The sequence below is a fragment of the Pelobates fuscus genome, chromosome 4 (assembly GCF_036172605.1).
Source record: "Pelobates fuscus isolate aPelFus1 chromosome 4, aPelFus1.pri, whole genome shotgun sequence".
Taxonomy (NCBI): domain Eukaryota; kingdom Metazoa; phylum Chordata; class Amphibia; order Anura; family Pelobatidae; genus Pelobates; species Pelobates fuscus.
This window is the reverse complement of record NC_086320.1, coordinates 355,940,155-355,957,366: the sequence shown is the minus strand read 5'-3', so window position 1 is coordinate 355,957,366 and position 17,212 is coordinate 355,940,155. Positions and strand designations below refer to the sequence as shown.

At 45.0% G+C, this 17,212-nt stretch overlaps 1 protein-coding gene across 1 annotated transcript in view; it reads left to right on the top strand.

The window, feature by feature from the left end:
- The first annotated feature begins 7,443 nt into the window (after nt 1-7,443).
- KIF5B (kinesin family member 5B) overlaps nt 7,444-17,212 on the top strand; it is a 47,409-nt gene continuing 37,640 nt past the window's right edge. Inside the window, exon 1 of the mRNA XM_063452617.1 lies at nt 7,444-7,768. Coding sequence (XP_063308687.1) covers nt 7,643-7,768 — 126 coding nt within the window. The 5' untranslated portion in view covers nt 7,444-7,642. The remainder of the gene's footprint in view (nt 7,769-17,212) is intronic.

Genomic DNA, 17,212 nt, shown 5'->3' with positions numbered 1-17,212 from the left:
TTAGAGAGACCAAAGTCAGCATTACCTTAACCCCTTAAGGACACATGACATGTATGACATGTCACGATTCCCTTGTATTCCAGAAGTTTGGTCCTTAAGGGGTTAAAGGATCATTATAGGGTCAGGAACACAAACATTAATTCATGACCCTATAGTGTTAACACCACCATATAGCCCCCCTGGGCCCCTCATGCCTCCATGAATATAGCAAAATCTTACTATATTCAAGCCTGAAGCTGTAACTCTGCATGCTATTTGCCTCAGAAAAAAGCAGTCTGCTGACATCATTAGAAGTGGTGGCCTGATCCAATCACGGTGCTTCCCCATAGGATTGGCTGAGACTGACAAAGAGGCAGGTCAGAGCCAGCATGATTCAAACACAGCCCTGGCCAATCATCATCTCCTTAGAGAGATGAATTGAATTAATGAATCTCTATGAGGAAAGTTCAGAGTCTGCATGCAGAGGGAGGAGACACTGAATGTTTGGATGCATTTTAGGCAGCCATGACCCAGGAAGGATCTCTAACAGCCATCTGAGGAGTGGCCAGTGAAGTTATCACTAGGCTGTAATGTAAAGACTGCATATTCTCTGAAAAGACAGTGTTTACAGCAAAAAGCCTGACGGTAATGATTCTACTCACCAGAACAAATTCAATACGCTGTAGTTGTTCTGGTGACTATAGTGTCCCTTTAACTATATTCATTGTCAGCCAGTCCACACAAGTTTTGTTCCCATACATCCCTCTTAAGTTTCCATACTTAAGTAAGAGTATGTAAAAAGTACCGTATTTATCGGCGTATAACACGCACTTTTTTCCCCTGAAAATAGGGGGAAAATCGTGGGTGCGTGTTATACGCCGATATCCCATAATTACTTACCTGTCCTGAAGCGTGGGCCGGCTTCACAGCGCGCACCGCGGTACAGGAACTTTAATTTCAGGTTCTGGTTTCCGGCGGGACTGAAAGGAAGTGTGCACAATAGTGTGCACACTTCCTTTCAGTCCCGCCGGAAACCGGAACCTTAAATTAAAGTTCCTGTACCGCGGTGCGCGCTGTGAAGCCGGCCCACGCTTCAGGACAGGTAAGTAATTATGGGAGGGGAGGAAAGTACACTATGGGAGGGGAGGGGAGGAGAGGGGGAGGAAAGTACACTATGGGAGGGGAGGGGAGGGGGAGGAAAGTACACTATGGGAGGGGAGGGGAGGGGGAGGAAAGTACACTATGGGAGGGGAGGGGGAGGAAAGTACACTATGGGAGGGGAGGGGGAGGAAAGTACACTATGAAAGGGGGGGGGAGTACACTATGGGAGGGGAGGGGGAGGAAAGTACACTATGGGAGGGGAGGGGGAGGAAAGTACACTATGGGAGGGGAGGGGGAGGAAAGTACACTATGGGAGGGGAGGGGGAGGAAAGTACACTATGAAAGGGGAGGGGGGAAGTACACTATGGGAGGGGAGGGGGAGGAAAGTACACTATGGGAGGGGAGGTGGGGAAGTACACTATGGGAGGGGAGGGGGGGGAAATACTATGGGAGGGGAGGGGGGGAAATACTATGGGAGGGGAGGGGGGGAAATACTATGGGAGGGGAGGGGGGGAGAATACTATGGGAGGGGAGGGGGGGAGAATACTATGGGAGGGGAGGGGGGGGAGAATACTATGGGAGGGGAGGGGGGAGAATACTATGGGAGGGGAGGGGGGGAGAATACTATGGGAGGGGAGGGGGGGAGAATACTATGGGAGGGGAGGGGGGGAGAATACTATGGGAGGGGAGGGGGGAGAATACTATGGGAGGGGAGGGGGGAGAATACTATGGGAGGGGGGAATACTATGGGAGGGGGGAATACTATGGGAGGGGGGGAATACTATGGGAGGGGAGGGGGGGGAGAATACTATGGGAGGGGGAATACTATGGGAGGGGGGGAATACTATGGGAGGGGAGGGGGGGAGAATACTATGGGAGGGGAGGGGGGAGAATACTATGGGAGGGGAGGGGGGGAATACTATGGGAGGGGAGGGGGGGGGAATACTATGGGAGGGGAGGGGGGGAATACTATGGGAGGGGAGGGGGGGAGAATACTATGGGAGGGGGGGGAAGAATACTATGGGAGGGGGGGATATCATTGTGGGGGAGAATACTATGGAAAGGGGGGGACACTATGGGATGAGGGGGGAACACTATGGGATGAGGGGGGAACACTATGGGATGAGGGGGGGGATACTATGGGAGGGGGGGAAATTTCCTGGAATTTCTTTCTAAAAATGAGGTGCGTGTTATACGCCGGTGCGTGTTATACGCCGATAAATACGGTAGTTAGGGTTGCCACCTTTCTAGGAAAAACATACCAGCCTTACTAATTTGCATAATTACATATGTATGGGTGACATCACATGATGTAAATCACAAGGAGTGACATAAGAGAAAATGCTGTAAAATCACCAAAGAACTACTTAGTTTGATTCTGCTGTATAGATGGATTCCACTCAGTGCCCCCATGTGTCGATTACTCCAGGTCTCAGTGTTCCTATGTATCAGTGTCTTAGTGCCCCATGTGTCCCAGTGTCCCCTAGTGTTGTGCCCCCATGTCTCCCTGTGTCCCCATGTATCCCAGGGTCCCCATGTCACTAGGACACTAGGAAGACAGGGAGACCTGGGGACACGGGGAGACCTAGTGACACGGAGACGCCAGTGACACTGGGAGATTAGGGGACTCTGGCTGGGACACATGGGGACACTGGGAAAATAGGGGACACTTGAAGACATGGGGACACAGACACCAGGGACACAGACACTAGAGACACTGGCTGGGGGACATGGGGACATTGAGACATGGGGCACTGGGAGACATGGGGACACTGAGACACCAGGGCCACAGACACTAGGGACACTAGCTTGGAGACATGGGGACATTGTGACACTTGAGGCACTGAGAGACATGAAGGCACTAGGAGACATGGGGACAGTGAGACACTGGCAGACTGGGGGCACTGGGAGACTAGGGGGCACTGAGACACCAGGGACACTAGCTTGGAGACATTGAGACACTTGAGGCACTGGGAGACATGGAGGCACTAGGAGACATGGGGACAGTGAGACACTGGCAGACTGGGGGCACTGGGAGACTAGGGGTCACTGGGAGACTAGGGACACTGTGTCCCTATGTGTGTGTGTCATGTCTCCCAATGTCCCTTAGTGTCTCAGTGTCTGCCATAATGTCTCCCAGTGTCCCTTAGTGCCTCAGTGTATGTCTCCTTGCAGCCTTTCCCCGCATTCCTTACTTTGCTGAGCTGTAGGCTCTGCAGGGTGGGTGTTGCTGTCTGGACTCTCTGTTGCTGCACCCCTGCAGATCAGTGAGTAGAGATAGGCAGGGAGGGATATGCTGGTACTTCCTATCCCTGCCTGTCTCCACATACAGCGACCCCAACTGGCCAGTGCTGGTATTGCAAAGTAATCTCTTGTTTATACTTAGAAAAATACCAGCATTTGTATTGCCAGTATCACTGCAATATTGGCACCAGCCAGGCAGCCTCAAATATTGGCTGTGCCAATAAAATAAAAGAAAGGTGGAATCCCTAAGAGTAGTGTGTGAAAAAAAAAATGTAAAAAAAAAAAAATTTTTTTTTTTTTTTTAAATCAATGGGCCTAGTCTATGGGCCTGGGCCTGGAGCTGCAGCTCCATCAGCCCCTATGTTAATCCGGCCCTGGATCTGGTGAAAGTTTACATATGAATATTATAATCATATGATTAACCCCCACATCAGAGTTCACAAGCATAACACATCATGTGACTTAGAATGTTGATGAAAAATGTCTGACTTATAATCAAGATCTATTCCGGAGCCCATCACATGACATTGATTTAAAATGAAAATATTTGTTTTCCTTCGCTTTTCACAATTGTCTGACTGAAAATGCAGCCGGCAAAAACAGCACCCAATTTTAAACAACAATGATCGCAAACGAGTGAACATAACTGTAAAATATTTTAGAAACAAAAATATAATGAAACAAATGCATTTTTCGTTAATTGGCGGGCAACGTATAGCATTTGCTTCAATAAATACCACAATATCTTTTGACTCTTTATTCAGCGTGTGCTTATTCAATAATTAACATCTGGAGTGAATGCAAAGTGTTCCTATAGTGAACTACATAGTACTTACAGAGATAATTTGCTTGTTACAAAAAAGGCATAATTCTTCCATAAATTTAAATGAAATAAGATTTAATTTTTTTTGTCATAAAAAAGCATATATCTCTTAAAAATTTAAATAAAATACTATACAAGTATTCATTAAACTTAGCACAAAATACATCTCGTCTCTTGTAAATTGATAAATTAAATCTCTCAAAAGACTGGATGGGTTAAAAGATCAGACAGCCTGTATATTAAGCACAGATAATCTTAAACCCTTCACCAATTCTGCCTTCTCGTGACTGAATTCTCTAATGTCCAGGGAAATCCTTTAATCTCACATTACACTCTATAATAAAGTCTAGATTTCAATTTGGAATCATTCAGTGCAAAAGCACTGTGATCAAATAATGGCTAAAATCAGTTTTCCTGCTGTCCATTCTACAACCAACAACCAAGGACTTACATACGAAACACCAAAACCACATTTTAATGTAGTGATTTTGCTGCATACATGCAGTTTTTTTTTCCAGACAATGTAAAACTTTGCCACTTCCGAGAAATATTCACTAAACATTACATTTTATTAATATATTCAGACTGCAGAATTCAGGTTAAAAATTTGTATTTCGTCTCAATATTTTGGACATAACTCCGATATAAAAAGGTCAATATGGATGTGAAAGCTGCTGATTGCAACAATTCCCCAACTCTGCTATAGTGACAGCAGTTGAGTTTGACCTTATACTGAGTTATGTCCAATATATTGAGACAAAATACAAATTTGAAGAATAAATAGCTCTTTGGGTATGGCTAAAATTGTACATTATGCACATTTCCAGGATTTGATATCATTCATGCATTTATTCATCAGATGAACAAATGAGGGGAGAGAATAACAATGTTAATGTTCGGTCTCTAAAGTGAGAACTGTCAGGAATTCAAATAGATTTTTTTAATTTGAGGCTTAAATAGGAAACCTAACATGATCGATTATTTTGAGGATTTTTCTACTTTAATTATTATGGTCTAAAATGTAAACTTGACCTTGAATTCTCATCAAGTCACACTTAAAGGTACACTGTAGTATCAGGAATACAAATATACATTCCTGAAACTATAGGTCTACATAACTGTTTAGCCACCCCCCGACACCCTTACCTCTGGCTAAAAAGGTGATTTTACTAACCTTTTTCCAGTGCTATGTGGATCCAGTTGTGGCTCGCCCCACCCACACCCGCCCCTTTATTTGATTGATTTTCCTATATGAAAACATTGAATTGGCTGAGATTGTCAATTTTGATGGTCTTAGCCAAAGAGGCAAGGGGGGAGGTGGAGCAAAACACTGCGCCAATCAGCATCTTCTCATAGAGATAAATCTCTAAGGGGCAAATTCAGGGTCTTTTCTCTGAAAGGGCAGTGTAAACAGCCTGTAGACCTAGGCTTTAGACACCAAACTACATTAAGCTGTAGTGGTTCTGATGACTATATTGTCTCTTTATTATTTATAGAGCACCAACAAATTCCGCAGCGCTTTACAATCAGTGGACTAAAAAACATGCAATGGTAACCAGACAAGTTGGACGCACAAGAACAGAGGGATTAAGGGCCCTGCTCGATGAGCTTACATGCTAGAGGGAGTGGGGTAAAGTGACACAAAAGGTAAAGTTAGGAGCAGCGAAGTAGATTGGTAGAATAGCATTCACTGAAGGCTTCGAGTTTGTTTTTTAATGACAGTTGCAGGAGAGGAATTAATTGAGAGCTATTACCAGTTGTTTATCCCTCTATGTTGTTAGACATGACATAGTATCTACGTGTCTTGCAATTCTGTCAGCAGATTAGAAACAAAACGTATTGTAGTAGAGCAAATGTTGAAATTGTAATGCTGTAAAATAATAAAATGCGTCAGATTCCCAGCTCATGGGATTTCGTAAGGTATCTTAAGGGGTTACTCCAAACTCCCGGACTATTTCTGCTTTTAGAAGTGGTCATGGAGCAAGCAGTCTGTGTGTGCAGCATTTTAGCTTGAAACCCCTGTACATTCAGAAAAAGCTGCAATTCTGTGCCGTTGGCTGGCTGCACCCCCGGCACACGTGACGTAGCAAGCTCGGCTGCTTCATGTGAGTTTTGTGCATAAATAATGTCTGTTGTCAGCGTGCACAACTTGTCACAAACGTGATGAGAGTCTTCGCGTTGCAGGCAGAGCGCGCTGCGTGTTCACACTCTATGACTGGGAGCTCAAAGTCCTCCCTCTGTACCATCATCCCCTCCTCAGAATACTCCCTCTTGCCCTCGTTGCGCAAGTCATATTTTTTCTGCCTCCCACAGCTCTGCCCACTATCCCGCCCTCTCACAATTGTGACTCTCTGTCTCCCTCGACTCTGACAAAGGCCGATTGGCCATGAGCCTATAACCTGGAGATATAGGCTTATGGTAAATGAAGGCGTTAATGAAACATTCAATTGTATTTCTCCAATTATAATACTAAATAAATGGGGACAAGTGTTGTTTTGGCATTTGCAATGGCAGGGCGTCAGTGGTCACTGCCTTTTCAGGGACGTTGCATACTTTGCCTGAGACAGAAGGACTGGAACTGTGTGCATTAATGATATAGGAAAGGACGCGGGCCAATAGTCTGGACGCCAAAGTGAACAAAATAGCCAAACGGTAAAAATTCTCCAATTCTCCAGATCAGCTGTGTTTTCATTTTGGTGTTTTTTGTCCCTAATGTTTACATTCACTTTGAATTCCCATCAATTTACCATTTTCGCGACTAACACTTTCAGGTTGAATTTCCCAATTTTAGGCCAAAATATTAAAACTGTGAAAATCTTGTATAATTTTTCCAATTTGCCCAAAAGAAACTCTGACCGTTCACGCTTTGGGGTTTAATCACTGAATGCCAACGTTTAGTGAATAAAAATGTGGATGTCAATATTTTATACTGTCAACAGCGGGGTGTGAAACGCATTCTCCAGCAAGGTTTTTCGCTAAAGTAAAAATTTTCAAATTTAAGGCTAAAATAACCGAACTGTATAAATGATCTAAATCAGCTGTGCTAAGTTCGGCTACTCTGGCCTTAAATGTGAAATTCACTTTTAATTCTTTCTGGAAAAAAAAAACCCAGAGATCACTGCCAGCTGTCCCATGCCAGGCGTTTCTCGGCTACGTAATCACGCAGCGGCCCCGCCCCCAGCTCGCGCCTGACAGGCCGCGCATGCGCCCCAGCTCCAGGGCCGCGCTGTGTGGGCGGGGATGACATCACCGTCAGTCAACCGCCGCCAGGGGAGGAGGAGTAGCGGTGACGTCACCGCCGGCCTCCGCCATGGCTGCCATATTGGATGGGAAGTGAGGCCCGTCCCTCCGCCCACTGAGCTCGGCGGCGCTCTGACCGGGGCTCGGGTGCAGACAGTGAGCGAGCAGAGGCTGCCAGCCTTCAGCAGGGACCCGGGCGCCGCCCTCTCACACAGACCCGGTGTTGCCTGAGGCGGAGCCCGACCAGCGGACAAGATGGCGGACCCGGCGGAGTGCAGCATTAAAGTGATGTGCCGATTCCGGCCTCTCAATGACTCCGAGGTCAACCGCGGGGACAAGTATGTGGCCAAGTTTCAGGGAGAGGACACGGTGATCGTTACGGTGAGTGCTGGGAATGGCGGGGGTCCGGTGTAGTCCGCGGGCTGTCCAACACTGCATCCCCGGTCACTATCAGACCCTGCCCCCCCCCACCCAACCGGGCATTATCAGATCCCCCACCCTTCAACGGTCACCATCAGACCTGCCCCCAACCGGTCACTCAGACCCTGCCACCCCCCCCCCCCCAACCGGTCACTATCAGACCCTGCTCCCCCCCACCCAACCGGTCACTATCAGACCCTGCTCCCCCCCACCCAACCGGTCACTATCAGACCCTGCTCCCCCCCACCCAACCGGTCACTGTCAGACCCTGCTCCCCCCCACCCAACCGGTCACTGTCAGACCCTGCTCCCCCCCACCCAACCGGTCACTGTCAGACCCTGCTCCCCCCCACCCAACCGGTCACTGTCAGACCCTGCTCCCCCCCACCCAACCGGTCACTGTCAGACCCTGCTCCCCCCCACCCAACCGGTCACTGTCAGACCCTGCTCCCCCCCACCCAACCGGTCACTGTCAGACCCTGCTCCCCCCCACCCAACCGGTCACTGTCAGACCCTGCTCCCCCCCACCCAACCGGTCACTGTCAGACCCTGCTCCCCCCCACCCAACCGGTCACTGTCAGACCCTGCTCCCCCCCACCCAACCGGTCACTGTCAGACCCTGCTCCCCCCCACCCAACCGGTCACTGTCAGACCCTGCTCCCCCCCACCCAACCGGTCACTGTCAGACCCTGCTCCCCCCCACCCAACCGGTCACTGTCAGACCCTGCTCCCCCCCACCCAACCGGTCACTGTCAGACCCTGCTCCCCCTCCCTCCCCCCCCAAAACCGGTCACTATCAGACCCTGCTCCCCCTCCCCCCCCCAACCGGTCACTATCAGACCCTGCTCCCCCCCAACCGGTCACTATCAGACCCTGCCACCCCCCCCCCCCAACCGGTCACTATCAGACCCTGCTCCCCCCCAACCGGTCACTATCAGACCCTGCTCCCCCCACCCAACCGGTCACTATCAGACCCTGCTCCCCCCCACCCAACCGGTCACTATCAGACCCTGCTCCCCCCCACCCAACCGGTCACTATCAGACCCTGCTCCCCCCCACCCAACCGGTCACTATCAGACCCTGCTCCTCCTCCCTCCCCCCCCAAAACCGGTCACTATCAGACCCTGCTCCCCCTCCCCCCCCCCAACCGGTCACTATCAGACCCTGCTCTCTCCCCCCCCCCCCCATCCGGTCACTATCAGACCCTGCTCCCCCCCCCCCCCTATCAGACCCTGGCCCCTCACCGGTCTCCCTATCAGACCCTGGGCCCTCACTGGTTGTCATCAGACCTGTGCTGCCCCCTCCCCACCTCTTTGCCAGTTGTCATTGTACCTGTCTTGCTGCACCCCCTCGCCAGTTGTTATCAGACCTGTTCTGCCCTATGACCTCACTTCATTATAAGGCCTGTCCTACAACCGCCCCACCCACCTCTTAGGTCTGTCATGCAATCCACTACTACTCTTTGTAATGCACCCCCTGTTACATATTTCATGTCTGCCCCCTGATCCTCATCCCCACCAACCACACCTCTCAGGTCTGCTCTGCTTCCCTGCTTCTCCCCAGCTATGCCTCTGTAGAATGTGTGGGAATAATATTTGTGGTTCTTATTTTGTTTATATACCAACAAGTGCTTAAAATAGATTAGTGCAATTTTTTAATATGCAAAAGTGACATAAACAATAAATTGTTTGAAAGGTTAACGATCATTGTCATAGGGGATTGTGGTAAAAAAAGAATTGCCTCTTCTCTGAAAGTGACAGGACCTCACCCCCCCCCCCTCCCCCCCCCCCCCAAAAAAATCTTACTAAAGTAAGTACTTTTGGCGTACATTTAAACCCCACTTAGCTGGACGCCTTTGTCTAGAGTTACATTGTCTCCCCAATGATTCGTCTGGCATTAAAAATCACAACCATTTTGGTGTGATGCAAAAATCTCACATGTGATGGTGCCCCTTTTAATCTCTTATTCTGAAGTTATTTAATTCCATGTGTGCCATAGTATGTCTAATGTATTGCTTGTCTTTTTGGCACTCACAGTTAAGATAAAACAATACTTTTACTCTAATTTGGCATCCTAAATTAAGTGCTTAACTATGTTTTAGGATCTTGCTTGTGTTTTTGTTTTTTGAAGTCTTGAGCCTCGTTGACCATTAGACCGTGTTAAGTGACTTTGAAACTGTACAAAATATCAGTTGCTAAAGTAACCTACAGCAGCTCTTTCTGGGGTCTTGCAATAAATTTTATTGAAAATAACACTGAACTGTTTTCAGAAATTTGGGCATTAGACCATCCTATGAGCCAGCCCTTTTCTCTTTTTCTGAAACTCATAATGGATTATGTTTTCAAAGAAGTCAATATACAATCTTACAAATTTGGTTGCCAATGGTGTACTTCAAAAATAGTTGGCGAAGTGGATACTGAAATGTTTGCAGTATCCCGCATAAAAAAAAACTAGCTGCCTGCAGAGTGCACTCCATGTCTCATTAACCCCTTAAGGACACATGACATGTGTGACATGTCATGATTCCCTTTTATTCCAGCAGTTTGGTCCTTAAGGGGTTAAAATGCTGCCACATGAAAACCAATCTTGGTGCTCACATGCTTCTATATTATGAATTGTGCAAGAATTAATTAAACAGGCCCAACCCCTGAATATCTGCTACAACTCGACGATAACACAGAGGGGGGGAACCGTTTATCTTCCAAGGCCCATTTGGATATTTAAAACATCATTCACAGGTCATACAAAATTATCAACCTAAAAATTAGCCTGCTGTATTTGGTCAAAAATTTAAAGGGACACTAGTCACCAAGACCACTTCCGCTCAATAAAGTGGTCTGGCTGCCAGGTCCCTCAGGTTTTAACCCTTCAGATGTAAACATAGCAGTTTCAAAGAAACTGTTTACATTGCAGGGTTAATCCAGCCTCTAGTGGCTGTCTTCCTGACAGAGGCGCATCTGCGACGCTGGATGCGAAATTCGCATCCAGCGTGCAGAACGTCCATAGGAAAGCATTGAGAAATGCATTCCGCTCCACTCGGGAGCTGACGTCGGCGGGGGAGAAGAGGTCACCAGCGCCGAGGGAGCCCAGTGCTGGATTAAGGTAAGCTGCTGAAGGGGTTTTAACTCCTTTAAGTTCTGCCTTCCTCGCATATGTTTTTGCTGTTGATCCGAAAGAAGGCAAAAAACCCAGTCTGAAGCGCTTCCGTTTTTTGCAACAAACTAGGAAAACTTCTTGCCCCCAAAATAGCAGTCAGATATCTCTTTAGATCAAGCAGCTATTACCCCACTAATTAGAAAATATATCCCTGTATGTTTTTAAGTATTTATCCAATTGCAGTTTAAACATCTGTATGGACTCTGATTAAAAACTACCTCTTCAGGCAGGGAATTCCATATCCTCCTTGCTCTTACTGTAAAAAAAACCTTTTTCTTTGCCTTAGATGAAATCTCCTGAATTCTATTTTCATCCCAAAAATGTATGCCACTATTTATACATGATAAAACCTTACTGGCCTTAGCAACTGCAGATTTGCATTGCATATTGTTGTCTATAATGATTCCCAAATCCTTCTCGTGTTTGCTTATCCTTAATTCATTGCCATTTAGGGTGTAAGTTTCTTGTGCATTTCTTTGCATTTCTCTACATTCAATTTCATCTGGCAAGTCCCCTGGTGCAGATGGTCTCCCTAATTTGTATTATAAGAAGTTTGCTGCAATTCTCACCCCCTATCTAGAGGAACTATATAACTCTAAAGCGTCTTACGGGAATCTGCCCCAGACATGCTTTGGGCGATACCCAAACACGATAAGGCACCCGATACATGTAAAAATTATCAACCAATATCCTTACTTAATACAGACTCGAAGATCTTTGCAAAAATTCTAACAGAATAGGCAAACTTATATTAATGCTAGTGAATGATGACAAAACAGGCTTTGTACAAGGGAGGACTGGCCTGGATAACACCCGAAAACTGGCACATGTGCTTTGGGGCTGGAGGGAACCTGGACGAGGCGGTCTATTACTGGCACTTGACGCTGAGAAAGTGTTTGACCACCTTGGCTGGGATTTCCTGAGACGAGTGCTGGTCAAATATGGATTCCCTGCTACCACCGTACAGCAAATATTTGCACTCTACGACTCCTCCACTGCACAAGTGATGCAGGGCGGTTTCTTGTCCAAACCATTCTGTATTACAAATGGGAAGAGACAGGGGTTCCCTCTTTCACCAATGCTTTACTACCGAACATTAGAACCGTTATTACAAACTATCAGAGACCACCCTAATATCCATGGAGCTCTACTAGGGACCACTCACGTTAAAATCAGTGCGTTTGAAGATGACATCTTGTTATATCTAACACATCCAGAGGAATCACTGCCAGCTTTGCTAGACGTGATTAAAAAAATACGAAGAGGTCTCCTACTACTTGCTAAATGCTACCTAAACCCAGGCAATGCCTATAGGTCCGCCCTCAAATATGTTGAATACACTACGAGCCAATTACTCTTTTTTTGACTGGAAGACAGATAATATAAAATACTTGGGAATTACTGTCACGAGGAACCCAGCGCAGTTGCTCTCCGCTAATATATTAAGCTGTGGAGGTCATGCAAACAACTATTATTGAAATGGGCCCCAATATTCCTGTCATGGTTTGAACATATTATAGCACTTAAAATGTCCCATTATCCCGCCAACTTATTTTAAAACTATTAGAGCTGATGTAAACTTTTTCTTACGGGCAGGTTGCAGGCCGAGAGTCGCCGCTAAGATTAAATTGGGAGGATTAGCGGTCCCAAACATCCAACTCTACTATCGTGCTACAGTGTTGGCTACGGCTATGCCCCTTTTCATTAAAACACTTACCCCACAGTGGGTACTCCATGAACACAAAACATTGGAACCTTATGATTTCATTAGTCTAATGTGGACCTCAACTGAGACCAAACCCAAATGCCAGGCTGCTTCTCATTGATCCATTCCTTTTTTAGAATTTGGGACAAATATAAGAGTCAATTATGCTATAAGAACCCGATCTCCTTAGCAACGCCCATCCAGACAATCACCTACTATATTCCCACCTTCCATTATACCCCATGGTTAAAGGCTGGAGCCAACCACGTTTTCCACCTGTGCCATCAAGGCAGTTTGTTGACTTTTTAGGCCCTTACTAGACAGTTCCCACTACCACCGACCTTGCACTATTCTGATAGACTGCTCAAATCACTCCTTACACGCACACATTCTGCAAGCACCTCTTCACAAAGGTCTACAGTAGGGATAACTGAATGGGAACAACTACAAGCTAATTTCTGATCCTGTGCCATTCTATGAATCCCCCCACGCCCAACAGTGGGAAATGGAACTTTGTACCTCGATTCCACAAACCAAGTGGGAAAACAATTATAAATTTCCTAAATGGCCTTATAAAACCTTCAGTCCACCTAGAGCAATTCCGCAAAGTAGTTTATAGGTGGGATTTAGTTCCATCTAAACTGCACAGAATATACATCAATACACATCACAGTTTTGGAGGTGTAATAGAGATGAAGGCACGATGATACATGTTTGGTGGCACTGCCCAGCTCTCATGCAATAATGGCACTTGGTTCAAGACTCTATAGATAAGGCAGCACTGACGACCCTTCCCTTTTGAAGCTCCTATATTTCTCTTGTTAGACCTTCCTGAGTATCTTTTACAGGAAAAAAGTTAATACTGCATATTATCCTCACGGCTCAACGGTTAATTGCTAGAAACTGGAAATCCCCTACTACCCCGACTCTATCTACGCTGATAGCGGAATTAGATAAACAGGCTTATGAGAAGCACCTCCCCTTACTTTTCTCTCCCTCAAATATTACTACGCGGGCCTGGTCCTTGTGGGACGCATGGAGATCGGTGGCTAAATGTATAACTGAGTAACTTACCACACTTCATAACCACAGAGCATAAGAGAACACTTTTGTAGCGACCCTAAATGTGCCTATGGTCAATTAACAGATGAGTGATGAGGCGATCCCTAGTTCCACACATGATTTCGGCCCATAGACCTGTCAGTGATGTACATCAAATCGATGTTTTAACAACTATGAAAACTGTGAAACCCCTTTCTTTTCTCTACCCCCTTCCTGAAATTTAAAAAGAAATAAAAACTTTTAATGGAAAAAATAAACTGCTATTTTAGTGCCCAGTCCCCCAATCTATCTAAATCCCTCTGCAGCAAAGCAATCTATGACCAATATAATTTTTCCAGAGCAGATACTGATTATTGGTTGACTTTTGAACCGAATGCCGATAACTAGTGCCGATATTCTGTATTTTTAAAGTTTTGAACTAGTAACACAATTTCTGCACAAATGTGGCATTAACTGAACATGCTGACAGTAATCAAACACCTATCACTCTGACAGCCAGTACATGCTGAGATCCCAGATTGTACAGTGCTGTTACTGATAGAGGTTTGCTGTCAGCAGTCACCCTCCAGTCCATCACTCTCATCCAGTGCATGCTGGGATTACTAAGATCCCAACATATACAGTGCTGCTACTGATAGAAGTGCAATCACACCCCTTTTAATGTCAGCCAGCCCAGTACATTACAGTAGATTATTCACTGCCTCATCTCCGTGCCTTCAACTGAGCTCTGCATGCGGGGATTCACAGAAAGGGATAACGAGGCACATCGGTGGTTGGCGCCTAGAGTTTCTGAACACAGAGGACAGCGTGTGGTAAATTACGAGGCTGATAGCGATTATTAGTAAAACGCTGAATATCGGCCTTAATAATCGGCGGAATAGATTATGGCTCTTTCCCTACTACTGACGGCCAAACATTTCAATTAATCTTTCTTTTTGTGAAAGTAACATTTTTGTTTTGTAAAGGTAAGTCCATTGTGAAGGAACACTCCATAAAAAAACGAAATAATCGTTATACCCCCAAAGATAGTTTGCATGCAATTTTGTTTTGCGTGTCTTTTTTAAACATTAAATATTGGCTTGTAATAGTTCCAGATCTATCATCTTCAGCTACTGAGAGTCCTCCCAGTCTACACCAGCAAGGCTGATTTGAAGTGTTTTGTCCCTTGTAATATGATGCTTCTCCAAAGAAAAAATATTTTAATCTCCATCTGGGCTTTATGTAACTGGCATTAAAGGTGTTTGCAGCTTGTTTTCTAAATTACTCCGAAAGAGACACTCCATCATGCACTTGATCCACGCTTGTTTAATGCGTTTAAGAGAAATGATGTTTACATTTGAAGGTGCTGTTTGTGCAATAATTTGCCAGGCTTTAGATTTCCAGCGGTTCGTTCTGTCTAGAATATAAAGGGAAAAGCCAATCCGGATACTCCAGTACCATAGATGCCACTTCATACCATAAATCTGTGAATAGCAGGGGTTTATGAATGGAGTACAGGTTCCTGGAAGTTTTTAGTACTTTGTTAGATGAGCTAACTCCCTTAAACCTCTGCTGTACTTCCTTAAGAAATGTATAACTGATATTGAAATTGACCGAACAGAAGAGGAGCTGTGACCTCACCTAACTAGGTTTAATTTGCTGTTGTAATATTTTCCTGAAACGGAAATAATCCAGGCGGCTTATTAATGTTCACATTACGTTCATCTCTGCCGCCTCTATGTTGCTTATAGTGCTGGGCAGTGACTGCCTATTGAGAATATTTGCAATCTGGTGCTTTATTTGGGTGTGTAAATCCCTGAAATTACATCTCACTGACTAATGTAATACTGATGGCACGGTATTTAACTCTAAAGGTGTGTTTTGACTTCTGTAAGTGTAGCATTATTGCTTTAGAGACTGTAGTTCATTCTGTTTGATTTCTTCCTGATGTGCTCAGGCCCTGTGTTCTGATTTTTTTTTTTTTCTAAATTCTTAATTTTATTGAGTTTTTGTGATGTATCATTTCCAAAGTGAGACTTTAGCAACAACTATTCTCATTCTCGATCAGTAGGAAACATTAAAGATTGTTGAGCTAATCTATGAATTAGTGAATCACTGCTACCAGTTTATATAATGGTTTACTAGCAATAAATACAAAATGCTAATACTTTTGGTTTATTAGTTGTCTGATAAAGATTTGAGAGGTCCTCACTACGGCTGTTCTTTTGTTAATGCTTTATACACATCAGTAGCCCTACTAGCTGGGGATGCAACTTGTTTTAGGTAATTATGCCCTGCATGTATAATTTCACTAAGAAAAATGTCTGCCTCTGGTGTATATGTTATGCAATTCTGTTCCTGTATACATTTTAGCTTGTTGGAATGGATGACAGTCAAGACTTTAAACGCCTACTAGTTTTTAGTGCAGATTGCTCCAGGAATCAATGAGATCTCTTTAAATGAGTTTTTGTCTAACGTTTGGGTAAACGTTTGAATTCTCTAACCGTTCCTATGTTAGTCCATGAACCACAAGCCTATTTTTGATACTTTAGATTGGATTTCATTTGTTTTGGAGCTATTTAATAGCATGTAGTACTCTATGGAATATGCTCTTGATTCGTTTGTTCATTTGCAGGCGTTTTTAATTTAGGCCTAGCACTTAGTTTATTGTATATGCTGCCTAGGGTAAAAATCAATATAATGGCCATAAATCTATTCTAGGAATTGATCAAAGGATCGGCCAAGTTCTGGTTTGCTTTTAGAAGTCACCTAGTAACTGTTGCGTTTTTGTTTTTTAATTTTCTTTTTTATAAGTTATGAATTTTGAGTAGCCTACTGGGAAGAACAAGACTGGTGGTCTTGCCACTAACTGATTGTTAATGTCACTGCCACACCCTCCATCAAATCCCTACAATTGAATTGTCCCTATTTTTCCATTCAAAATGTTGTGGGCATGAAGTTTGATAGCTGGTGTTTGTGGAATACAAATCTGGTGCATCGCTTGTCTATATTATGTAATGCTTTTGGGCATGCCTGTTAGATGACCTTCCACGCACCATAATATATGTACCCTGCTTTCCTCAGGTTCTTATGATTGCATGAGAAATGTTTGTGTACTGCAGAAGCAGTATGTTGTTTTATTGTTTTTTTTGTTTTGTGTTTTTTTTTTTTTGTGATGAATTAAAACTGACAGGTTCAGGTAAGTCTAACTTACCTTACCCAGCACTCCACGGCCACCTCAAGGCAAGCAGTGCTGTCCCCATCAGGGAATTTGCAAAATATGCAAAGACGCCGGAAAGTGACAGAGCCGCATTAAATAGGAATGGGTTGATTCAGTGTGGAGTGTCTCTTTAAGGGCATGGTATACTGAAATAGTGATTTCTTAACGTGTAAATGCACAGAGGACACTGGTGTGTGATCTCATTGTTATTGTTGTAAATAGGCAGTGTCTATTGGGATTTTCTGCTTCTGATGTAGCATTACAGCCGTTTCCCACAAGTAGGC